The sequence below is a fragment of the Antedon bifida genome, chromosome 8 (assembly GCF_963402885.1).
Source record: "Antedon bifida chromosome 8, ecAntBifi1.1, whole genome shotgun sequence".
NCBI lineage: Eukaryota > Metazoa > Echinodermata > Crinoidea > Comatulida > Antedonidae > Antedon > Antedon bifida.
Window position 1 is genome coordinate 7792408 of NC_136233.1, and position 27021 is coordinate 7819428.

The 27021-nt window shown below is 32.2% G+C and overlaps 2 protein-coding genes across 2 annotated transcripts; one reads left to right on the forward strand and one right to left on the reverse strand.

Annotated features, from left to right (window-relative positions):
- Window positions 1-2360: 2360 nt before the first annotated feature.
- LOC144849529 (engulfment and cell motility protein 1-like) lies at window positions 2361-16874 on the reverse strand. The gene is made up of 19 exons (XM_078706464.1): window positions 16795-16874; window positions 15717-15826; window positions 15057-15218; window positions 14741-14907; window positions 14346-14445; window positions 13720-13811; window positions 13228-13290; window positions 12601-12679; window positions 11461-11511; window positions 10984-11103; window positions 10410-10520; window positions 9829-9933; window positions 9450-9558; window positions 8954-9090; window positions 7953-8122; window positions 7178-7281; window positions 6550-6648; window positions 6208-6338; window positions 2361-3223 (listed from the first exon to the last, which is right to left on the reverse strand). The coding sequence occupies exons 2-19, from the start codon at window positions 15810-15812 to the stop codon at window positions 3029-3031; spliced, it is 2091 nt and encodes a 696-aa protein (XP_078562590.1). The 5' UTR covers window positions 15813-15826; window positions 16795-16874; the 3' UTR covers window positions 2361-3028.
- A 65-nt stretch (window positions 16875-16939) lies between these two features.
- LOC144849537 (lysosomal protective protein-like) lies at window positions 16940-27017 on the forward strand. Its single transcript, XM_078706477.1, has 11 exons — window positions 16940-17053; window positions 19644-19817; window positions 20269-20428; window positions 21002-21088; window positions 21558-21716; window positions 22631-22722; window positions 23301-23385; window positions 23689-23823; window positions 24994-25197; window positions 25653-25844; window positions 26052-27017. The coding sequence occupies exons 2-11, from the start codon at window positions 19651-19653 to the stop codon at window positions 26133-26135; spliced, it is 1365 nt and encodes a 454-aa protein (XP_078562603.1). The 5' UTR covers window positions 16940-17053; window positions 19644-19650; the 3' UTR covers window positions 26136-27017.
- The last annotated feature ends 4 nt before the right edge of the window (window positions 27018-27021 follow it).

The following is a 27021-nucleotide window of genomic DNA, read 5'->3' on the forward strand; positions in this document are numbered from 1 at the left end:
TGTAGTCTAGCGGTGTTCTGTATTCTTAAATTCTGCTTCTGCCCCTACAATTTCTCCAACTTTAGGCATCCCCATGCCCAAACTAGCCTACAGTCATGTATTTGTGTAACTAGCCCCTACAATTTCTCCAACTTTAGGCATCCCCATGCCCAAACTAGCCTACAGTCATGTATTTGTGTAACTAGCCCCTATAATTTCTCCAACTTTAGGCATCCCCATGCCCAAACTAGCCTACAGTCATGTATTTGTGTAACTAGCCCCTATAATTTCTCCAACTTTAGGCATCCCCATGCCCAAACTAGCCTACAGTCATGTATTTGTGTAACTAGCCCCTACAATTTCTCCAACTTTAGGCATCCCCATGCCCAAACTAGCCTACAGTCATGTATTTGTGTAACTAGCCCCTACAATTTCTTCAACTTTAGGCATCCCCATGCCCAAACTAGCCTACAGTCATGTATTTGTGTAACTAGCCCCTACAATTTCTCCAACTTTAGGCATCCCCATGCCCAAACTAGCCTACAGTCATGTATTTGTGTAACTAGCCCCTACAATTTCTTCAACTTTAGGCATCTGTCACAAGTGACATAAAGTTGTGTATATATTTTGCAAGTCATTCTTACTTTTCCTTTTGTTTTCACTATTTGAACCTTTCTTTTGTTTTAGGAAGCTATTGTGTGAAGCCAGTGGAGCAGAGTTTTTGTTTTGCAGAGAAGGATTGTGTGGTGTTTGCTGATTGGAGGAGAGGTATAAGAGTTAAGTTAGTGTGTGAGTTGCTGATTGGTGGAGAAGGATAAGGTGGTGATATGTGGATAATTGAGGGAATTTTGAGGTAGATGGAAATTGAGAGGAGACAGAGAAGGAGGGCTATGTTATGTTAAGCCAGAAAGGGATAGGTGAATATTGATATGAGAAACTAAGAAGTACAGGAGAAGAAGTAATTGAATTATGGTGAAATAGAGCTGAAGCAGAAAGGAAATAAAGAGATATACATGAAGTTAATAAATTGTGAGTTGGAGATAATTATGGTGATATAGAGCGGAAGCAGAAAGGAAATAAAGTGATATACATGAAGTTAATAAATTGTGAGTTGGAAGTAATACTATAAGGCTGTACTTAAATGTAGAACTGTTAATTGTTGAGATTACTGAGGATTAATTGAAATTGTGAATGTAAATTGACGGAAGAAATAACTGTTGGAAACAGCAGAAGTTGTTGCATGTAAAGAATTGTTTGGAAATATTGAAGAGTAACTGGATTGATACTGATATTATTTTACGTGGAAAAGGAGAAAGAAATAATTGGTCGGGGAGCGGATTGCAGTGCAGAACGACATCAAGAAACATTTTAACTTTATATTTGATTTATTTATATGTCAGAAAATAGGAAGAATTATAATTGATAATACAAGCAGAACGGGAGCAGAGGCGTGGGAGTTGTTTAGTTGCAGAATCGTTTTAACTTTTATCTTTCTAATTTGGTTTTGTGTCAGCGTAGGAGAGAAGGCAAGAAGGAACGATATTGTGGACATTTATTATTGTTTAATTATTCATCTTGTGATATTATTGTATTTGAAAGGGGGGTTTCGGGGATTTATTTAAAAATAAGAAGATTGTTGATATTTTGTTTGGAAGGATTGGGAAATTTGGGGAATTGCATAAAGTTTGTGGGGAATAGGAATACGGTATCATTGTTTGAGAATTGGTTGGGTTTTTTTTGTGGGTTTTTTTTTGGGGGTTTGAATTATAAAAGAAAGAATTGGTTGTCAAAGATTATTATTAAATTTTACTTTTTACATTTATATGTGTACAGTCGTGGCTATTTACCGTTGTTCATCGTTGGTTACCAGCAATTACATGTCCGAAAGAGCCGTAATTGCGGCTGTGTGACAGCATCCCCATGCCCAAACTAGCCTACAGTCATGTATTTGTGTAACTAGCCCCTACAATTTCTCCAACTTTAGGCATCCCCATGCCCAAACTAGCCTACAGTCATGTATTTGTGTAACTAGCCCCTACAATTTCTTCAACTTTAGGCATCCCCATGCCCAAACTAGCCTACAGTCATGTATTTGTGGTAACTAAAAAGTGTACAGCAATAATTGGTGATTTTCTTGTTCAAATGGCAATCCATTGAGTTTTATTGACCTTTTAAATAGATTATTTCTCGTCATTAAAAACAAACCACTAGACTATCTTATTTTACTGCATTGTATTGTAGTTACAATAACTGTAGCTACTGAAGCCTGGACAGTTGGATTTTATAGGCGTGGTAGATTTGCTACTACCATAATTATCTTATATTGCTAAATTTAGGGTAGTCCATGAAACTATGTTTTATTCAATACAGTAACAAACACATTAGTTTGCATACATTTTATTATTAAGTCACACACTATACCTAAAAAAACATTCAGAACATTCAATATTTCAACTAATTTCTAAAATATTAAAATTTAAATAAGCATTGATTTACAAAATTTAAAGGCTACAAAATGTATTTGAAATTCTGTATAACAATTTAGGACAATTTTAATTTGGTATCAAAATTAATGAAAAAATATTTTCACACTGTGTATTAAAATTGTCATTTAAGTACGAAAAACAAATTGCACATAATTAAACATAAAATGGCAATCTTAAGCAACAGAATCTTAGACAAAACATTTTATAAAGAAAATATTTTAAAAAGAACACAACTTTGAGAAAATTGTCCATAAAGATAATATCTGTTTTGTCCAATATAAAGAAACTAACTGTTCTGTGGTCCTCTGGAATTGAACCTTGTTTTCAATGTCCACTATGTATAACGGCTTTGAGTGCACACTGGCGAAACCCAGGGGCCTTTTCCCCCTGCGTTACACCACTGGTTAGAAATAACAAATTCTTGAAGTTCTTATATTTTTCAAATATAAACAAAAAATAGTATACTATATACAGCAACCCAACTGCTAAAGCTAGCTTTTTGCACAGAATAATAACATAATTAAAAATTTGGTCTTGCAAGCATACTCTGCAAAAGTATGATCTTAGACATAGTAAAAATCATAATTAGATGGTGGTGGTGGAATGGGCGGGCTCTCAGCTGGTATCTTGATGTTGGCAGTATCTAATAACCTTAATTTCATTTCCATTCCCAGAAGTGTTTTAAGGTCTGATTTTGTCTGCTCACTAGTCATCTCTTGACCACGTAATGCATTGATTCCATCCCACCACATGTCAAGCTACAAATTAGAGTGAAAATGTTAGAATAACATGAGATACTTATATTAATTATGATTAAGGATGAAAGGTATTCCAAAAAACCCTATACTAGAAAGCTTGTAAACTATACATAATAAAAATGTACAATATAAAAAACTGTGTGTTGGACATGTTTTAACTTGTTCAATCAACGTACTAATGATAGCACCATTATAGACTTGCTAGCTCACCCAATTCTGTTGGGTGTCACTCTAACCAATCTCCAGTTCGACTTTATCTGATATTACTGATTTTACAATTTTCCCACAAGAAAAAGAAAGTGAGTTCCTGCAATTTGATCTTTATTATTTTGCAATTATATAGTATATTGGTAATTTTGCAATGAACTAATTAAAAAGTTTTTTTCTCAAATCGAATGTCGCCACCAAAAGGCCAACATTGCCTATTTTATTTAGCAGGTGTATCACAAAATGGAAAATATGTTTGTATAACTTTTGTTTGCCTGGTCAACATTACGATACATTTACCCAAGCTGTGTAACCAGATTTCAGTAATTAAAAACAAGAGAGATAGGAAACATCTTTGACACAATAAACACTATTCAGGGCAAATGGTTTAATCTTCAATAACAAATCAACTAAACTGCTTAATTAGCATAATGAATGCCATTAGGTGGTAAAAATCAGTACCAAGAGTATGTACCAAATGTCTATTCTATTGAGTAAGGATTTATGCCTGATTTACTAAAATTTGCCTGTACATACATTTATATAGACAAGAGAAATACTCTATACTAGCAGTAATCTGTGCTCAGCACGGTTTTTTTCTGCCTTAAAGATGTATTGTCCCTTGAAACACAAAAATGAAAGTCAAAATATTCTAAATTTAAATAGGCCATATCAAAGTAATATTAAAGTTATTCACTTCAAGTCGAAAATTCGAGCCAAAAACAACAAGTTTACGTAATTAACAGGTAAATTAATTTGATTACATCGTCTGAAAAATCGTCGGGAGCGAAAGTAAACAAAGATTTCAAACCATGAGTATGCATTATGCATGATGCTAATTAGGATTGTTTACAACTCGTCACGGTTGAGAAGGTGTTTTCACACAGATCGCGAGGAAGTTTTATGATTATGCACACAGAGCAGCCAAACAAGCGTGTTGCAATATGAGATATGTTTTTATCAAAAATTTTGACTGGAAGTCAAAGTTATTTTTGGAACAAAAAAACGTCTATATTTCAGTTAAATGATTTTTTTTCCAAAAAAAAAAATGTTTTTGGTGAAAGTTAATAACTATTTAATGATTAGTGAGTGAGTGGCCGAGCGGTTAAAACAGTGGAACCGTAATTACATAGCCATAACATCGGCAGGGGTTCGAGGCTCACTCACTCCATGGTTCTGGTGGTAGAACGAGTCTTCTCGGATAAGGACTATAAACCGTAGGTCCAGTGTACACATCTAGCTCGTGTGCACTTTAAAGAACCTAGTAGGGGTTACCCCGGTGTATTAGTACATCACAGCCACTGATCACCAACTGGGCCCTCTGGGAGACCAATTTGACTGAAGAGGTCGCCCAGTATAAAAATAAACAAACAAACAAATGATACTTCAAAATGACACACCTTTTTTCGAAATCTTTTTTTTTATATTTTTTTGGAATTAGTCAAAGGGACAATACATCTTTACATTAATATGTGGTTATATACTTTGCATGGCAAGTATAATAAAAGCGCACTCTGATAAAAGTACTTTGGAAAATTATTAAAATAAAAACAAATTGTATCAAGAATAAAATTTGTAACTATTTTAATACAGCTATTGATTTTGTTACACTAAGAAATATCTGTAAGCTAAAAAATAAAAGCAATACTGGATATGGAACTTTATATATAGATAAAATAAAAATAAATCGAATGAAAAACACATTCCTGCGGAAACACACGAATTGTTAAGTTGTTTTCATGTTCAACAATACATCAAACCATTTGGAATCGTTTTGTTTGTGTGTGTTCATTTTTATTCATTTAATTTTTTTTGTGTGGGATATTTGATACCTATTTGCTACTTTTGTAATTAAATTGTGGTTTAGCAGTAACCCACACGGTCTTATCTGCCTTAATAATTTAATTCACAGGGGATAACTAAGTATAATAAAAGCACACTCTTCCCGGCCCTTGACAAATTATTATTTAAAAAAAAAACCAAATTGGCTAGAATAAAATTCAGGACTATTTACAGCCATTGATTTTGTTATATACACAAAGTATTCCTTTATGACTCGATCATTCGATACGGTTGACTGGCTTCCGAGACTAAACACTGTTTTAATTTGTAGCAGCCTGGCATGGTATTTGTAGTTACGGCCATGGCGGTACATAACAGAGGAGGTTGTGTAGTTGATACATGACGTAAAAACTCACGAACCATTACCGTGTGCGGCCCCTCAATAAACATCAGAGTGCCAAATGAGAGCACATATTGTTTAGTGGTTTTGGAGGAGATACGTAAAATTACGCGAAACATTTAGTAGCATTAATATATAGATACTTACAGCATGTATGTGTGGTACATATATTTAGTAGCATTAATATATCGATACTTACAGCATGTATGTGTGGTACATATATTTAGTAGCATTAATATATAGATACTTACAGCATGTATGTGTGGTACATATATTTAGTAGCATTAATATATAGATACTTACAGCATGTATGTGTGGTACATATATTTAGTAGCATTAATATATCGATACTTACAGCATGTATGTGTGGTACATATATTTAGTAGCATTAATATATAGATACTTACAGCATGTTGTAATACAATTCATTTCAGTCTTTGACTGTCGTTTTGTAATATATTTTTATATACCGATTAAATAAATAAATAAATAAAATGTATGTGTGGTACATATATTTAGTAGCATTAATATATCGATACTTACAGCATGTATGTGTGGTACATATATTTAGTAGCATTAATATATAGATACTTACAGCATGTATGTGTGGTACATATATTTCAATAGCAGCTGTTCTTTCATTGCACTGGATACCAAAACCAAGTTTTCCTTTTTTAATCTTCATATCAGCTCCAGCAACCAATGTTGATATTTCTCGGATTTCAACTAAAGAAGATATACATTATTATTATCGACCATTCCTTTTATGTTTTCATTTTATTTTACATCATCCAACAGCGACCAAAGTCGCATATGACAGAATTGATACAAGAAAACAAACAAAACTTATGTTGTTCTCTATTGATTATGAGCCACAAAAAGGATTTGATTCTGCCAAAATATGGGGATTGAAGTGAGAAATTGACAGATAGCTTACTAGATTGCCAATCCTCATAGTCATTGATGTTCTTGTCATCTGCTACAGTTGCATATTGCACACATTTTTGGTTTGGTGAGAGACGACAGAAAAACTGGGCTGAAAATAACAGTACAAATTAAAATGATAAATTTAAACATGTACAAAAATGACACTTAAATGTCCAACCTTAGCTGTAGTTTATATTAGAGAAAGTATTTGTGATACTGGTGTTTTTGGATTATAAATAATAAACTACTAATTTTATATATAAACAGTCAAATACATGTTCTGCTGAGATGACTACATTAGTCACCAATGGTAGCGGGCCGAACGATGTACACAAGCTACACCCTCTGTTGGCCGTTTGGAGAATGCACGAAAAAATAATTGTTTTTTAGTAATTTATTTTATACATTATATCAACATTGGCAATATCAATAAAATATTTTTTTTAAATGGTAGTTCAAACACCTTTAAAAACTTGATAAATACCCAAAAAATGTATACTCTTGTACAATCATTGGTTTGGATTATAGTGAGACATTTCGTCAAATCGTCTCAGGGCCGAATCGTGCCAGCTTCTAAGCTATTATTATATAAACTTATCAACAATTTCATTGAAATAACAATTATGACATCATCTTACTATTAGCCTTGATTCCTGGTACTTTAGTCCCTTGCATTAAGTATTTGAAACGTTGCTGTTTGATAAGATCAATAATTTCTGGACGAATTTTGTTCCGAAGTTCACTGCAAAAAAAAAACCCCACTCAAATATTATACAAATAATGAATGTTTATGAGTTGGATGGTGAGAATATTTCACAAGTTGAAAATTGACTGCTCAATTTTTAATGAGGCTGAGCTGAAAATAGAGCAGTCGATTTTTCATATCCATTCAATGAATACAAAACATTCATTATTTGTCTTATAATTGAATAAATCACCTAATTTTATTCAATTTATCTACCATAAATCATTGACGATACTAGGCCAGGAAGCTTGGCCATTTTAAAATGGCAGTGCTCCAATGCAGAGTAGAACAGCTACATAGACAGCGTGCACAACAAGTTGATTTTTAAATGCGATCAATCAACAACGTTGCGTGGCAACAATTCTCAAACTTTAAAAAAAGTTAATTATCACCATTAGATATCACTTTTCCATTAGGTAGGGCTAATTTCAAATGACACATGATGCATAATTAACCAATACAATTGCAAGAATACAGTGTGTTATAAAAAATAATTTTAATTTAAGAATGAAATATTACCAGAAATGTCAATGTTTTGTGGATTAGGAGTGTAGTGGAGTGAAGCACTGAAAACTTCGATCATTTTATATGCTGCTATATCATATCTTATATTATTTATCCTACATTTGTCAGACTGAATAAAGATTAAAACTGTATGTTTTTCTTACACAACAGGTGCTGCTTGAGAGTCCATTTCTTCTTTAATTGATCGCTCTTGTTGTCGCCGTTTCTGAATTTCATTGTAGTTAAGGGCAGTCAACTTAGTTTTGAAGTTTTCTATAGCGGAAGGTTTTTCTTTAAGAGCATATTCAATTTGTTCTTTGACCACACTTAAAACCTACACAAGATAAAAATATTTTTTTTGTTTGTCAATATTTTACCCTATTTAAAATATTTAACTTAACATAATTTTCATTGCAAATTAATTCTAAATATTCAACCTATACATTACTCTTAATAACTTAACATAATTAATTCTATAATTTTTAATAATAGTTAGATTTGAATTCACTAATTATTTCTTTATTTATTCTTTCCTTAGCATTATTTTCAATTACCTTGCAGTCCATTTCATTTAGCTTGATTCAATAAGCTTTTCACACTGTGCAATTAACAATGTGATATACAATTAAAAATATATTATCTCCCTGAAACAAATCATTTTTAAAAATGTTTTTGTTGAATATGCCATTTCAAAGTCACATAGCACTTTGACCAAATATTTGATTGAAACAAAAATATTTACCTAAAAAAACTGTAATTAAAAAAAAGTCTTTTATTTTGAGTATAATCTAAATAGGAATAGAATTTTACACAGGCCTTTAAATTGAGTAATTTTAATAATTTTCAAAATAATAAATTACAAATTACACTAGGTAAAAGTTTAAAGAAAACAACATTTATTTCACAACCAATCAATATTTGCTTTGTCTTTGGTGTCAAAGTTATTATTATATTGTTATTATTAAAAAATGTTTTAGCAATAGAGTGAACATTCCCTTTAAATATGATAGACCACATTTAAATCAACTTTTATCATGTTTTAACATTTAAAAAAATATTTTTAGCATTTTAATAGGTTACTGTTACATTGTTATCAGAATTGTTAAGCCTTTGTCTGCCTTCTAAAATTTGGAAAAATAAAATACCTCAATAATGAAGAAATTACCTTATCAAGATCATCAACAGTGGCACGCATATCTCGCCATGTTTTGTTCAGTAATTGTATACAAATACAGAAGAACTCTTCAAAGGCGTTATCGCAAGCAAAGAACATTGGATGATAAGTATGGCAACTATCATCAGCTAGAAAATAAATTATACTTTTATGAGATATAACTTAACTTAAACACTAATTGTTTTGGAAAAATTTCATTTAGCTTCATCTATACTAATTGTTTTATTATTAATCGCTTGCCAAGAATTGCCAATAGTGAATCCAAAAAGGTGGTATCTATCATAGGAAACATACATGGTTTTTGGTAGAATCAGAAATGCAAGTATGTAACCAAAAACACCAAGCTACAACTTCTCACTAAATTCATCAAATAGCTTTGAGAAGACTAAACCGATTGCATTCTAAGGATGTATGCTTAAAATACAGACAACCAATTGCAGTAATTTAAAACATTTAGGAAATAGTGTAAACTAAGCTTGAAACTTACGCATTTCTCCAACATGTAGTATACTACAGAGGAGGTTTGTCAGAGCAATGCCAGTTTTGCCAAAAGGACACTCATGGGCATCACCTCGGCAAGAATTCTCAAGAACAATCTAAAAAGAATCCTATTTTATTGCAAAATTGCATACGAAAATGAAGAGTTATTGTATCATATTTTTATTACAAACTTTTTTTACTGAAATATAAACAGACTTTACAATAGACTTTAGTTTGTTAAAGGTCTCTAGGGTTGCAAATGAGGTGATTATTTGCAAAATTAGCTACAATACGTAATTATTGTAATTGTAAACAAATATCCAAAACTGCAAGGTACAAAGTCAACCTTAAAAATTAACCAAAAAGAGAGCACATAGATGACTTACCCTTGTGTAGTTTCCAGTGTGGATAGTGGCAAAGTAGTACATACAGTTGAGAGCCAAGACACCAGGTGGAGCTACCATGAAGTCATTGATTGGGTTTGCACAATCCTAAAAAAAACCATTATACTTATAGTTACAATTGCATCTGTGTTAGTATGAATATGATATATATGATTTGAACTGAACATCTGACTGGACTGCATTTTCATCAATGAGATATTAAAAGTGGAAGATTGTTATTATTAAACAATTTTAAAATATGAAAATTCAGCAAAAACAATTATATTAAAATCATTTAAACATTTGATCATCCAGAGTATTCCACAACATTCCCCCATAGTAATTTTGGTTTAGTGGTGTTTTGCCTTAAAATCAGATTTTAAGGAAAAAATGTTAACAATGGTGTTAAGTTATTAGGAATGTTAAGGCTTCATTTTATATACAGTACTTTCAAGATGATTCCATTTTACAGTCTGCAAGTCTGTGAACTTGAATCATCCTTTTTATTTAAAATACTTTTAGCAGGCCTATTTTATCATACATGCACTTAACAATTAATTGTTTGATAGGTAGTTTGTGAGTACCTGGAAACCAAGCTTTTTAGAAGCTGACATGCTACTCTTTTTTGAGTCTGTAGAATTCCCAAATGCAATCTTCATCAACTCATCAACATGATCTAGTTGCTGCTCAAATTGCTAGAAGTATAAATTGAAATACAAAACATAAGTAAAGTTCTAAATCGGTTGGTATAATCCTTTCTTCCTACAAATTACAGTGTCTTATGTTAAAATGTTGTCTGATACCAGATTTTTATCTTACAAAATTTGTTTATGTATAATCTTGTGTGGATTGTTGCCACTTATGTCAAATCTTGGAAATACACTCGGACAAATTAAATGTAATAATAATAAACTGAATATTAACATGAACAAAAGATATGTACATAGATACATACTGCGTGTGTATAATATGTGTATAATAATAATATCCAAACTTTACATAAAATGTGAATAATATTAACATGGCATTATATACATATTGATATACCTAAAAGAGTCAGACTAATGCTGTGTGCTAATTCCTACAGAGCGAATAAAGGTTCTACAGTGAATCACACCGCCAATAAAAATTCCAATTAATAACAAACAAAAGACTTACATCTGTGTTAGCAGCCACTGGGGTGTTCAACTTCTTTTCTAGAAGGTTAAAGGTCAACTGCTGAAAGACATAGATTTGGTGAAGCATCTCACCACCACTAGGTTGACAACGAATAACTTTCTAAATGTAAAAAAGATATTGCATTTAAATGAAAACAATGTTTATTATTTTGCAAATAAGAATACTTTTTAATGTACTCCTCTGAATTTTCATTATAACTAACGTCTTTAATTATTGATTTCTATTCTTTATTTGTATCTTTGGCCTTTTTCATCTATAACCTGGTTTTCTGGACTCTTCTGCTGGATATGCAGACATCCTACTCGGGGTTCATAGTTTGGAACAGAACTACTTTTTTTAATTTACTTATGAGCAACAAAGATCAAATTTACTGATTTCTCTGATAGTAGGTAGGAACTCTAAAGATATAATGCACTTTTTTACATAAGTCAATAATAATAGTGAATGAAATCTTACCTCAAGGATAGCTATCCTTACATCTTTCGAAGAAAGAGAATCTTCAAATCTCTAAAATAAATGTATTTAATATTATTCAGTGTACAGCTAATAAATTTATATAGAAATAATATAGAAGAATATATTTTCATATGTAATACAAGACAACACAACAACATCCCCCATGGGGGTCAAGGTTCCCATAGGCCTATATTTGAAGTTTAATTATTTATCTGTGTGAACTACTGTGATTTTGTGGCAAATTTATATAGAAGATCATGATTACATACTGACTGTGAAATGGACACTAGTGTAAAAATGGCTATAATGCCATTTCAGTAGTCGTATACATTTTCAAACTTCAAGCAAAAAGTTGTTAAGATTGATATTGCATTTAAAAAAATTATAAATTCTACAAAATGGTCCTATAAATGACAATAATTAAGCCAGCTTAAAATACAAGTTAATCCTGACTGCACACATCAAAAAGTTGGACCAAACATGAGAGATCGACATTAGTGGGAATATATAATAACCAGGTACTGTCAGTATCCCTTTGGATGGATCATTAAAAGTTTTCTTTCTTTTCTTTCAACGTTCAACCGGATAATACTATATGTCTTGGTTACTGGAACGTAACACGAACCTTTGATTATTCGTTGACCATCGAGTCTGGCTACATCATTGTCGATTATAAGGCCCTTTTTGTAGAATTACCGTTTGTTATATTACGAACAATTTATACTTTGAATATTATATTTTTGCTTTGAGTTTACAAGGAAATATATAGGACGATGAAATGGAATGATTTTTTATAGCAAACAAGGAAATATTACAAATTTTTAATTCCCTAAGGAAATTATTTCTTTGTTAATAACTGGTCTCTTACATCATCAGATCGGCTGAGTGAATGCCTGCTGTAGGTGAAGGTCAAGCAGAGATGACAAATTGTGAAGCCTACGTGTAGCCAAGTTTGCAAATAGAAACTTCAATCACAAGTTTTGATGAACATTGACAGTTAAATTGTTGATTCAAACTTTATGTGTAAAAGGGTCAGAGGATGTGTATCAACAGTCAATCAACTAACACTGAATAATAATTCCCATTGATGTGCCTTGCACTAAAATACTAAAATATGGCATAACTTCAAACATTTCACACCTTTTTTCTCTCTGGTGGAGCTCCAAGAAACAAAGCATTCATCAAGGCTATACTACATTGTTGTATCTCTGAACCACGACTGGAAAAAATAAAACACAAACTGTATAGGAATGACTGAATATGAAATACAATCTACATAAAAAAACAGTCTGATATCCAGGAAAAAATGTTCTGACATACAGAAAATCTGGAGTGTATACAAATATAGGTCTCTGTGGATGGCTACAAGAACCCAATTCAGTGGCGTAATGTCTATGAGCACAACTGGCTAAACCAAGGGGCTCCAGAGCTAGTAATCATAATAATGTTGTGAATGTAATTTATAAAGTAATTAAATATAAAAAATTTAAAAAATCACATTATCAATCATATTTCCATAACTCGTCATCACATATAAATCAAATTAACTATACTTCAGGTCAAGGGTCAACTAATAAGCAAAAAAATGTTGAAATGTCTGGCGATGTAAAAACTTTTAATTGATTCTGCTGAAGGAAATACTCAATTGCTAACATTCACGTGAACAATCAAATTATGATTAGATTTTCAACTAATTCAAATTTGTCGTGGGGGCAAGGAAATAAAAGTTAGCCGGACAATCCAGCAGTATCAGAATATAAAGCTTACCTCAAATGCGGAATAAGATCATCAAAAAGAATATTGTTAGCAACAATGGTATATAAAGTTTGGCTGAAAGAAAGCATTACAACATTCTAATCAGTAACATCCTTTAATTGGTTGATTGGTTGATATGACAATGGTATTAATTCTATTCAATGGAAAAGTGATCTTCAATAGTTCTTCAACAGCAGCTTTAAAAATGTATAGTCTGTGAATATCGGGCCTGTGTTGATGGCCATTACCGAAAAAATGATTGATTCACAAAAATTGACTAATAGGAGAATAAACCAAATAATAAATGTTTTGTATTCATTGAATAAGTATATTCTTGTATGCAATGAAAGGTCATAAAAGACATTCTTCTTATTCCACCCATACACATTCACTACTGTAATAATGTTTGACTTCATTCAATTCCCATCTGGCAATGTCCAATCTCAATATTTTATTTTATGCATGACTGGTAAATTTTTCCATTAAAATATACTTTATTTTTACCTATTCAAAACAGCAAGTTCCAACAATGACAGTGATTTCTGTGTTACTGTGGCATCTTGAGGAGCTTTTGTCTTTTTAACATGTTCAGTGACCTAAAAATAAAATGAATCAAGAGCTTCACTTTGTTACAAATCCACAAATATAGTTACTTTCGACACTAATAAGAGTACATTATACCCTTTTAAGCTATACCCATTTCACACATAGACCAAATGTAAACAGTTATTTGTACTGTGTTCATACACACATTATCAACCTTTTGTAAAAACAATTTTTTGTTAAAACGGTTAATATAATAATAATACGATAAAATCAATGGTTGAGCACGTAATTTATATTTTTGTTGTTGTTAAGTTTCCCATTTACTGTAATATATTAAATCAAGCTTCTTAAAGTCGACAGTCATCTAGAAGGGATCGAGTGATTTAATCCCATAATTATATTTTAAAATTATTAAATCACCCAGAATGTAAAAACAAGTTAAACATTATTTTAATTATTACTTTTTATATTGCCATTTAACCATGTTTCAAATAGACCTAGTATACAAAATAATTAATACCTGGTCTTTTAGACCTTCAACCTACAGCATAAAACACTTTTAATAAAGCTTGATGACTACTTACCTGACTTATAAAACCTGTAGATAGTGTACTCCAAGGTACCAATCCATGTTCCATTATTTCAAAAATCGCTGTCAAAGAATAAGCCAAAACATTTCCTTGCCTAAAGAAAAGTAATAAACAATAGTTCAAAAGAAATTTGCCAACAATCCACAGTATCAATAATCTGACCTTACCTTACCAACATCACAGCGAGTCATTCCAATCTCACAATTTGTATCTGCCTTATAATCACCATTCTACCCACCCTATTCATGCCAACACAAATAAAACCACCTTATACTTTACCACCATCCATCACCACCACCCCTACTTTAATATCTGTATCATTTCAATTCATCAATCCTCTTAGTAGGCCTATAACCATCACCACTGCCTTTTCATCATTGTTATCTTACATTTTACCACTTTCTAGAAATTTTAAGAGTAATTCAACTCCTTTCTGTTCTATAAAGTGTTCAACAAATGTGATATCCATAGCTTTTGATGCAAGCTGTTGAAGAGCTTCTCTTCTCTCCTGATCATCCCCATTTAATCGATTGATCATCTTCTGAACTGCTTTTTTCTGAGATAAAAAAATAAACTATATTTGACTATCTGCCATGTATACTTTATTAACGATGTATATTATTATGATTATTTTGGTTTGTAATGTATCTATAAAGTACTACACTGAAAACTTGTGTCATACATCGTCATTTCCAATACACTTACAGGAGATTCAGACAGTGTGAGAACACTTCCATTTCTCAGTTTACTACGGTTTGTTTCTGTTATATAGAATGATGTTTCCATGTCACTCAATGCGTAAGCCGATGCATCTTGTATTTGCCATGACTCGCATAAATTCATTAATGTTTCTTCGATTGACATTATCTAAAAAAGGAAAATTTAATTGGATTTTTAGAAGGAAGAGTGAAAGTGATAAAACCAGCTGAACGCATGCATGCACACATTTTAAAGTATTCCTTCATATTCATCCAATTAAATACATTACTGCATTTAAAAGCTTGGTTTTATGGAATAACAATTTATTTTTATTTTGATCAATTGATTTTGACTGTATGTGGTACATTAAAGATGTATTGTCCCCAAAACATGAAAATTAAAGATGGATAATAAAAGCAAAATTAGGATCTAGTACAGTTTCTTGTAGTTTGAAAAAAGTTAATCACTTCTGCAGAAATAACAAGAAACAAAAATAATGAATAAAATTCATTTATAAAAATACAAAAAAAAACTATTTTCTGACTATTTTTTTCTTTAACTTACTGGGTTTTCAGCTCCATGTTCAAAAAAAAGTTTTTTTCAGGGGGAAAAAATAACTTTAAATGATGTGGTGGCACATTATTAGAAAAAATTATAATATCTTACCGGGGTAACAATGAGAAATTGAGTGACTTTACTCGGCATTGTCACAGCAAATTTGATCTCTGTTGCACTCGGACGACCTGCTGTAATTTGAGCCATTTTGACTACTGTACCTGTGGAAATGAAATGCAAATAATGTATTGTAATTAAACAATGGTATTACTTGGTAAAGTTTATAACAAATCTAAGTGTATTTTAGTAATTTGATTGGTTGATTTTGTACCATATTATGTGAATGCATTATTACATCATTTTGGAAACAAATAAAAAATCAGTGTGCAATTATTGCAACCATAGTTTGTATGTATATAACACCTATAAATTCCTGTTATTTGATTGGACGATTGTGGGTCACATGGCGTGCAATAGTATGAATCCGGCCATGGCAGTACACATTAGAGGAGGTTGCGTAGTTGATATGTGATGCAACAACTCGCGAAACATTTTTTGCATTTTTTTAGTGTTTATCCTTAAAATTGAGAACGTACGTAATGTGATGTGTACCATTCAGCGGTTTCGGAGGAGATAGGGTTTAGTAGCATTAATATATAGATACTATAGCTATTTTATTTTATGCATCTAACTAGGTTATTCTTGTTAATTATTAATGTTATTTATAGCTATGTTATTTTACACATCTAACTAGATTGAGTTTATGTTTACGGTAAAGAGTATTGCTTATAAATTGTATTTCTTCTTTTTTAGGTATTGATACTGTAGCATGGAGATGCAGTCAATGTCAGGCGCAGATTTAGGCGGGGGCTATATGTATTCAGGGAAGGGAAAAAAAAGTATAAATATGTAGGAAACGTAATAACAACGGAAGCTTTTTCTATCGGGACCAATGGCTAAGACAATTGGGCCAACATATAAGACGATCGGGCCCATAAAAAAATGAGCCCGATCGTCTCTATGATGGACTCGATCGTCCGTGGCCCCGATCGTCTGTATACCACCTCGGCTCGGCCTAGCTAGGCTAGACAGAAACACTCACTCAGAAACAGCTGAATTAATGATCTCACTCACTCAAGTCACACAAAAAGAGATCACTCATCATTCCAAGACACAAATAATAACTTACCTAGGCCTAGTAGTAGGCCTATATTAGTTTCTAACTCAATAGATGACACTGCGTTGTCAAAAAAGAACTCACAACCTAAATAAATTTACTTCCGCCTTTATTATTATATTTACTTCCTGTACGTTGTAAACGGTCAGGTGCGCTGCAAAAATCAGATCACGTGATATGAAATTCACTCAGTCACATGATATAGCTTAGAAAGAGATCGATAGATAGAGACTGCACTGCTAAAGAATCAGTAGTTGTTGGAAAAAAAGAGGTTTGTGTTAACTTGTTGAAGAGGATTTAACCTTTTTTATTCTTCTAAATATACAGTCTGTCTGTTGATGGTAGTGGGTCTTGTCGTCATATATTCTGACATCTGATTATTAATTAGTCGGTAAACTTACCAGGCTAGCCTAGACTAAAAGTCTAGGCCTAGCCTAGCTTTAGAGGGCCTCTACTACTCTAGTCTAGAGGCTACTCTATCCATCATTTTATACCTTCATGCTCTAGCCTACTCTCTCTACTACTTAGTACTAGCCTCTAGGCCTAGTAGTACTAGCTAGTACAGGATGCTAGTCAAGTCGGATGTCGCCCCATCGCAAGGTCGCCCCTTCGCAAAGTCGCCCCGACACAGTCACCCCTTCGCAAAGTCGCCCCTTCGCAAAGTCGCCCCAACGCAAAGCCGCCCCAACGCAAAGCCGCCCCAACACAAAGCTGCCACTAACTAAACGTTAAAATTACAGGAAAATTACAAAATGCGTAAAATTACGCAATCGATATTCTTGGGCTATTTGAACTCAACCTCAAATTAAGTCCCGCCGTGTAGTATTTAGGCCTATATTTCTTATTAATCTTTGTTTACAGATGGTGACCATAAACAACAAGCAAATAAGGACAATGAAGGGCCTCAAATATTTAGACAGTAGTCCCAGGGCTGAGTCACAGAAATCAGCACACACATGCAGCCTGGCACCGCTTTCCCTACACAAACAAACTCATATATTGAGGCTATAGGTTATAGTACGTAGTAGGCCTCTTTTGAAGCGGTTTTCTGTATTCTAGAATTAAAATCAACATGTTTTGGCTTTTCAATAATAACAGACGTAGGCTACATTTAGTTTTTGTTCACATGACAATGATAATAGCGATAAATGAAGCATAAAGAAAATATATGATATGAAAACAAATTCAAAGTTATTACAGGATGACGTCACACATGTACCACCACCCCACTGGCTGATTATGACGTAATGCAATTTTACCGTACCTTTATTTTACAGGTCTAGGAGAAAGATGTGTGCCTTCAGAAATGACAATTTGTAAACATAGTTTAAGATAATAATATTATTCGGCATATGTCATTTAAGAGTACAGGTACATGAAATTTTATATGGACCGTAGTCTACGTCTGTGTCTTTTATTTTATATGCAACAAACTATGTAAAACAATTTTTAATAATAAATATTCACTTTACTATTATTAGTATTACAATGAACATTTGATTAATAAGCCCGGAAAGGTAATCCCATCATTATCCATTATAAAATTGCATCATATCATATCATGAATGATGAAACCTGTAACATAAAAATGAAAACACAAATTATGTAGATAAACATATTCATAATGTATATACTGTAACATTTAGCGCGACCAAAATAAAACGTGATCGATATCAAACGCAACCGGTATGAATCAGCATATCTAGTGTAATGTAATGATATACTTTTATAATTAAGAAATCAACCTTTGTATTTGTATTTGTATTTGAGTTCACAAACTTGACCCAGAAAGTCCAGAGGAGAGTTTGTCCAGATGTTTTTAATGTCCATTTAGTTTATAATAGAATCCCTAAAGAAAACACTTAGCTTAACATTTGACCTATCCCATCGTTAAACCAGGAGAGATTGACACTATTTAAGTACAGATTTGACAGTGTCATCCATCATTGAAATACCTTATTATACCGTTAATCACTCCCATTTAAACACCCCTGGATCAACTTAGGACCAATCGTTACCTTCACAGATTACGTAGTGACATATGCAAATGAACCGAAGCCAATATACTCCCAAGTTTCAGAAGAGCCCAGACACACCTTACAGCCACTTTACAGAACACACACCTTACAGCCACTTTACAGAACACACTTACAGCCACTTCACGGAACACACACTTCACAGCCACTTCTTCAGAAGAACACCTCACAGCCACTTCACGGAGCACACACCTTACAGACAGCATCACTAATCCTCTGTTCCTTAGTCAGTTAGTTAGCTGCATCATTATTATTGTATCAAGTATATTCTGAATAAACAATATATGTTACGACAGCAAAGCGAGTAAAGAGTCTTCCTTACAAAGTACCTCATAACAACATTATATTACACTAGTGGCGCTCCATACAAAATACTTTTTTGTTTAGCTAGTCTGGTAAGATATTTTCCAATACGATATTGAATAAAAGTATGTTATAAAACAAATTTAATGTTTGTATTCGTATCGTTGAATGTAGAGAATATTTCATTTGATGAAAAATTTATTCCTCTAGTTTCAACTTGGCCATCACTCATACGCTACAAGATATCTATCTTATTGGGCACTGCCTACTTCCTTTTATTGATTACTTTATACTTTTTACTCATAATATTTATCATTCTTGACTTGATACTTTACCTGAATATATTATGTTTACCTCATTTTCTTGAAGGAAGAAATAAATGTTAAATTGAAATCGACATTCATTATTTGTATATTATACTGTACTTTAACATTTAATAGATTAGTAGATGCAGTGTATTTCAAATACTATATTTGTAGTATTACAATTGGTATTGTTTTCACCAAATTTATATCCATGCAGAATCACCATGAAGCAAGTACGATTATGTTGTGTGTTTTCTGCATTGTTTATGGTTGTCATGGCTGCCACAAATCCAGATGAGATTCTAAGCTTGCCAGGCTTACTGAAGCAACCAGCTTTTCCACATTATTCAGGTTACCTCAAAGCAACTGGAACAAAACAATTACATTACTGGTACCAAATCTTTATACTTTTTATATAATATTTACACTTTACACACACTGTGTATAAAACAATGTTTTAAAAACTAAAAAAAAGTATTAAATGTAATATTTATAATACAGTAATAGTACATTTGATTAGAAAACTGGAATATCTCCTATTTCGAATAACATTTGAAATTTTAGTCAGAATCCCAAGATGTTTTGGGCCAGCCAATGTGTCTTTAATATACCGTAGGTGCATGAGGTGGAGTCCTCTTAGATGTCAGGTTTTTTTCTCACAAAATGATCTTAACTCCCAAAGACTTGTTTTGAGACTTTGTGTAGAGCACCATAAGTAGAGCACGAATTCCCACCTCTCTCTAGGACAGTGACTTTCACTCTTGGCAATCTTTGTGTGCCAAGAAAATATATTATTTAATTTTAGTTTTAAAAATAAACTGTTCAATTTTTTTTTTGTGCAGGCTAATAACTTCAGCACACAAGATAACTGACCCTATCATAGTGTTTTTGTATGGTGGACCAGGATGTAGCTCATTATTCAGCCTATTTGCAGAGAATGGACCATTTATAGTAAATGATGATGGAGTTAATCTAGATTACAATGAATTTAGCTGGAACTCGGTACGTTAAGTATGAACTATTGAACGTGAATTCATTCCTCAATTGGCCGTTATTCTTCTAAAACACCTAACCATAAAAACCAAACAGCATGCAGACGTGATAAAAACATGGTTCCTAAAATTTAACATTCATTTAAAATTATTTGTCTCTTCGTATAAGTTCATCGCGTTTAAAAGAACGCGCATCTTGCTTACAATTTCCTTGACAAATGTAAATACGTGCTTAGAAAAATTTCTTCAGAAACTCTTCATTTTAATGACATCATCATGTTCAAAATTAGAATTCATTTTCTCTATGCTACACTGGCATATATACAGGCATATTCTGTAAATATTATAACACAATATTAAACACAATTCAGCACTGTAAAAATACTAAAAATACTAAAATTGATGGTTAACACAGGCGAAATCAGGCATAGAAAAATTTGAAACCGCCTGGTAATATACCGATAATGAATTAATTATAACTAAACTGTCTTTAAATACTATATTCCCATTTATTTTCTTTTACCCAGGCTTGTGAATGTATCTTTATCCGTAGTAAGAACTAATAAGAATTAATTTTTTCTAGTTTGCAAACGTGCTGTATCTTGAATCACCAGCCGGTGTAGGATATTCATTTTCAGATGATAAACAATACAAGACCGATGATGACCAGGTATTATTTATTATTAACATTTGTAGTACATGATAGCTACACTCAGAAACCCCATATTATAATAAATGTTTGAAGATCAGAGTAATTTAATTGAATCGCTAGTTAATTAATAATTATCAGATTTTAGTCCTGTACTAAAAAAGAAAACTTGAGATTCTAGTGTGAATCTATACAGAATGCTAGCTTTACCCATTGTTCTTTTAATACATGAAAAGAGTATCTGTTGTAGATTGCACTGTTGGAAGATGCCTTGCACTAGCTATGTTGTGCCATTGCAGTGCCATAGCCTAAACATTCAACAGATTTGATGACAAATTAGTGAATAATGAAATTGGTATAACTGACAGTAATGTCACAATTTAATATAATGTTTTTAAAGGTTAAAAATTAAGGGTTTGGGTTCCCTGTCAATTTTTGTTCCAAAGAGAATGTTTTAAAAAGAAATTTTTTTTTTCTGTTGTTTCAATAGATCACAGAAGATCATTATGCTGCTTTACAATCATTCTTCACAAAGTACAGTGGTTTAAAGGTGAATCCATTGTACCTGGTAGGGGAAAGTTATGCCTCGGTTTATGTCACTTTATTAGCAATGAAGATGATCAACGAAGCAGAAGGCATGAACCTAAAAGTAAGTTTACACATTTCATAATTGAGATAGTAAGCTTTGTTTTGTTTTTAGTTCATACAGTATGTTTATAGGAACCCTTGCACTCAAGCATGTGTATGCAGGTACATGTCAGTGTGAACGGTCTTTGTTGCTATGTTGTGCATGGTTGTTATATTAACATATAGTTCTTCTTTGTATGTACAAAAAACAATTGGTTATTAATATTTTCAAATTACAAATTATAACATTTAAAGATGTATTGTCCCTTGAAACACAAAAAAATGAAGGTCAAAATATTCTAAATTTAAATTTGTCATATCAAAGTAATATTAAAGTTATTCACTTTAAGTCGAAAATTCGAGCCAAAAGCAACAAGTTTACGTAATTAACAGGTAAATTAGTTTGATTACATTTCGTCGGGAAAATCGTCGCGAGCAAAAGTAAACAAAGATTTCAAACCATGAGTACGCATTATGCATATGCTAATTAGGATTGTTTACAACTCGTCACGGTTGAGAAGGTATTTTCACACAGATCGTGAGGAAGTTTTATGATTATGCAAACAGAGTAGCCAAACAAGCGCGTTTCATTATGGGGTGTGTTTTGATCGAAAACTTTGACTGGAAGTCCGAGTTACTTTTTTAACAAAAAAACGTCTGTATTTCAGTTAAATGATTTTTTTTTCGACAAATTTTTGGTGATAGTTAATAACTATTATGATACTTCAAAATGACCCACCTTTTTTCGAAATCCGTTATTTTTTATTTTTTTGGAATTAGTCAAAGGGACAATACATCTTTAATGTACCAGCCAATTAACCACCAGCCAAACAACCAGGTTTAACCAAATAATAGGAGTGATTAAATTAATGACTCAATGTAATATGTTAATAAACTTATTATTTGGCAATTATTAAAGTACTTTTTATATTTTAGGGTATTGCTTCTGGGAATGGAGTAAACAGTGTACAGAAGAATGTAGACTCAATCGTTCCATATATTTATTACCATGGATTGATTGGAAATGAGTAAGCGTGTATATAACATTATCTTAAAAGCCTTGAACTAAGTGTCAACCAAGCTCTTGCTTAGTTGAAGGCCAAGCTCCACTCTGAACATTTCTGTTTTTCATACATTTCAGTTATTAGAAATTACTATTACTCCTATTTTTATATATTTATAAAAAAGTGTTTGACACATTGCCTGAAGAAAAGGTTTTTAGGCCTTGGGCTCTTTTAACAATTCTGTAAAGTTGGTATACAAATTTGTGATTTTACAATAGGTTTAATATTTGCAATTTCTTCATGAGAAAAGGGCAACACCCGCCCACCAAGTTTGAAGACTTTACCCAAGTTTCAGCTCGATTGGAGCAATTTTAAAATTTTGACTTTGATTAAACTTGCTCTTTCTTATACCGAGCTGCACCCACCCACCAAGTTTGAAGACCGCGCAACCCCCTAGTCTCTGAATAAATCCGGACAGACCGACATATGCAAAGAGATTTAGTGAATTTTAGTAAGATTGAGATTGAATCTCTCATTGTGAAGTCTGCCTATTACAAGCAATGTATTATATATTATATCATTTTTATATTATGTGTGTTTAGCAAGTGGACATTACTTCAAGATCAATGTTGTGAAGACGACCAGTGTTCTTACTTCAATAACACTAATAGTAACTGTACAGATACTGTAAGTAATATTTCAATATACTGTAGTAGTTTTATACCACAATATGCAATATAAAGTTTAATTCAAGTCTTCAGACTAAGTGCGTGTGTATGAAACTATCCAGCTCCAATTATTAATAGGAATAAAAATGTATTCATCATAATAATGAGGAAATCATAAAATTCATAATTTAAACATTATTTTTAAAACAAATTTAAAATAAAAACAAACAATGACACATTTCTTCCCCACTTTAATCTGCAGTTGAATCAAATTAAAATTGGTAAAAATACATGTGAAATGTAAATCTTTTTTCCTATTTAGGTGAATGGAATTTACCAAATGGTCACATCTGTTGGACTGAACATTTACAATCTAAATTCTGACTGTGTAGAGAGCAAGAAATACCCAAGCCGTGACAAGTACAGCAAACATGGAGAGGACGTATTCAGTAGAAAGGTATTGAAGGCAACTATTAGTTTAATTAATTCACTGTGTGTTAAATGGAAAAATGCACTGTATGCTATCTCCAGTAAACAGTTATAGTGTTACAACAATGGACTCCGGGAAGGTCAATTGACATGAAAGTGTAACCTGTCGCTATTATATACTTGTGCAATAACATACCTTTTAATATATATTCTATATGTAAATGTATTTATTCTGCATTAATGCTCCTAAATTGGTCATTCAAAGTCACTGAATAGAAGAACATGCTTATACTTTGAACACTGTTTCTTGAAAAGCCGCACACAATAGGCTATGTTAAGGACCTGATTTTTAGGGATAAAAACTTTAAAAAGCAAACAATTACTGTAGTTTGGTGTATCGATGGCCATGTTTCACCAGTTGTTATGTCACATATCAACTAAACAACCTCTTCTGTTATATACCGCAGTGGTATCCAAATACCATGCCAAGTCGGCAAATTAATTAAATTTTAGCATTGACAGCAGCCAACCACGTTCACTTATTGCGTTGAGTATTAATTAATTAATCACACACATATCCCTGGAACATGATAGGGTCGCGAAATTGTTTCTGATACTGAATCTTTTTATCAATTACACTGATCTATATGTGAAATGTTCTCAGTTTTGTAGAATCTACAACACTTATTACATTTTACATCTACGGTTTTTCCCTATGTTGACGCACGGTGAGTCCGTAGCATACACACAATTGGGAATTGACGCTTTTGACTCATAGTTCGTTGTTAATATACAAGTGAGGATTCCCCTTTTAGGACATGGATTTAATAACCTACCAACTGGTTCTACGACGCTATTTTTCTGTTGTTTGCGAATGAGTATGAAAAAGTAGGCTACGATCGCCAATTATGAGCACGCTATTATTAGTGTCATATCCCTAATCCACTTCTTGCCCTTCTATATTCAACATATATACGTACACACACGCTATGTATGTTTCTAATGTACACCCTTGATTATTCACAATGCAATGTGAATTACAGTATAAATGGTTATTCTATAGGTTCTAAGATGACTAAAAAGTTTACAATTTAATCAAAGTAAATACAGCTATTTATTTTTGATTGAGTTACTACTGAATAATACTTTTTGTGCCAGGTATAAAGATAACACAGTTTAACTTTTGTTTTATATAAAGAGCTTATCAAAAGGAGACAATGTCCTACCATGTATAAACACCACTGCCATAACAACCTACTTGAACAACCCCTATGTACGGCAAGCACTACACATTAATAGTGAAGTACCAGCATGGACTGTGTGCAATGATAACATTGCAGACTCATATGTAATGAAGTATCAAGATCTAACGGATATGTATAAGAAACTGTTGGCTCTTTACGTAAGATATTTTACAATTTATAAATGCTTTGTTTAGACAAATATTTTAATTTCAAGAAAGTTTTCGATTGGAGTGGACATAGACTGAATGGGTGAAAAATCCAAGCAGTTGATCTGACTGGTACTTGATGAACTATTCTAGGTTTAATTTCCCTTTATTTACTGGTAAATGCATGGATCTAGAAAGTATGTATAATAAATAAGCCCTTCAGAACATTTAACCTTAAAAAATGAGGCGATGTCTTCCTTCGTCCTCACTATATCACTGTCTTACTGTATAATGTTAAATTAAAAAAAAACAAAACAAATTATAATACACTTGAGTGTATCCTCACCAGTATTAGTTCTACTATAAAACAGGAAAGTAATATCTATATAATTAATGTTGTTGTTGAAAAATTTGACAAAATTCAATACTATTATTATGACAAAAATATTAAATTGTTTTCTTTGTAGGAGTTACGATTTCTATTTTACAATGGTGATGTAGACTTAACTTGCAATGCCCTTGGTAACGAGTGGTTTGTGAAGGATCTTGGAAAGACTGTGTCTGTCCAATGGCGTCCATGGCTATACAACAATGGATATGATCAGATTGCTGGATTCATACAGGAATACGAAGACCACTTGGCCTTTGTTACAATTAAGGTATTGTTTTATTGCATTTATCTTTCTCAAAACCAGATTTTTATGTATGTCCAAGATTCTCTTGCTCCTTAAAATGTCTAACCAAACCTTCAAGCCCAAAAGTGGCTTTTGAAAAGGTCATGAATCACTCATTTTTCTTTTAAAATTGTTTTTGTTAAAGAATTTAACTTTGTAAACTTGACTTGAAATGTTTGCTTCTTTTTGTAGGGAGCTGGACATATGGCAGCAATGGATAACCCAAATGCTGCTCATCAACTTCTCTACAACTTCTTATATAATCTCCCATACTAAATGTCATACTAAACATGGTGGTGGTAATTGTTTGTACCTTGGTAAGTGGAAGTTAATTGTACGTAAGCCAAAAAAAGGTAAAACAATTAACTTCCACTTATATAATAGGCAGAAGCCATATGAAATTATTTCAGTACTTTTATGTGTTGTGGTATCAATGCTTTGTTGTAGGTTAGATTACTTTGTATTACAAGTGAAAATTAATTATATAGATTACAAATATTTAAAATTATTTTGTACTAAAAAGTTAAATTAATGTTAGGATGAATAAAGTCTAACATTATTATTATACTTTTATATCAATGAGGTTGAGGATGATTTTGTGATACTGCACAAACATGTGATTATTATTCCGTAGTGGCAAAGAATCTATAACAAGAGAATCACATAATAATCTGGAATTGTAGTTTAGAATGGAGCTAATGGGCCGTGCCATGGCGTATCACAGAGAGGATATTCTTGTGTTATAAGGTTCTTTGGTAGTACTGTAGTCATTAACTGCTGGCAGCATATGTGTATGTTACATTCCAGTTGTAGTGTAGTGGTGAAGCTGATCATATTAATAAGACAAATTTATATATTTTTTAATTAGCATTTTATAAACATTTGTTTTTGTGTTTAATACAGTATTAGTGATTGTATTTATAAGTGAATGCATTTAATTATATATCAGTTTTTTTAAACCCCAAAACTACAGTTCAATATGCTGTCAAATATATTTTGTGAAATTTAATATCAAAGGACATAACATTTTTACGCACTATACTTTTTACATTCTCGTTTCACAGGTGTCCCCTTAATAGCGGTGTCCCAAAAGAGGGCTGTAAATTATAAATAAACTGTATTTTTAATGCTAACTTTGAAATAAAAGCATAAAGGCAACCTT

Coding starts and splice junctions, on each gene's coding strand:
- LOC144849529 (XM_078706464.1), bottom strand. CDS start 15,812: ATGGCTCAAATTACAGCAGGTCGTCCGAGTGCAACAGAGATCAAATTT. Junction 13,812..14,345: donor CTACAGGTTTTATAAGTCAG/GTAAGTAGTCAT, acceptor TTTTATTTTTAG/GTCACTGAACATGTTAAAAA. Junction 7,282..7,952: donor TCTCAAGCAGCACCTGTTGT/GTAAGAAAAACA, acceptor TTTTTTTTGCAG/TGAACTTCGGAACAAAATTC.
- LOC144849537 (XM_078706477.1), top strand. CDS start 19,651: ATGAAGCAAGTACGATTATGTTGTGTGTTTTCTGCATTGTTTATGGTT. Junction 21,717..22,630: donor CAGAAGGCATGAACCTAAAA/GTAAGTTTACAC, acceptor TTTATATTTTAG/GGTATTGCTTCTGGGAATGG. Junction 22,723..23,300: donor CATGGATTGATTGGAAATGA/GTAAGCGTGTAT, acceptor ATGTGTGTTTAG/CAAGTGGACATTACTTCAAG.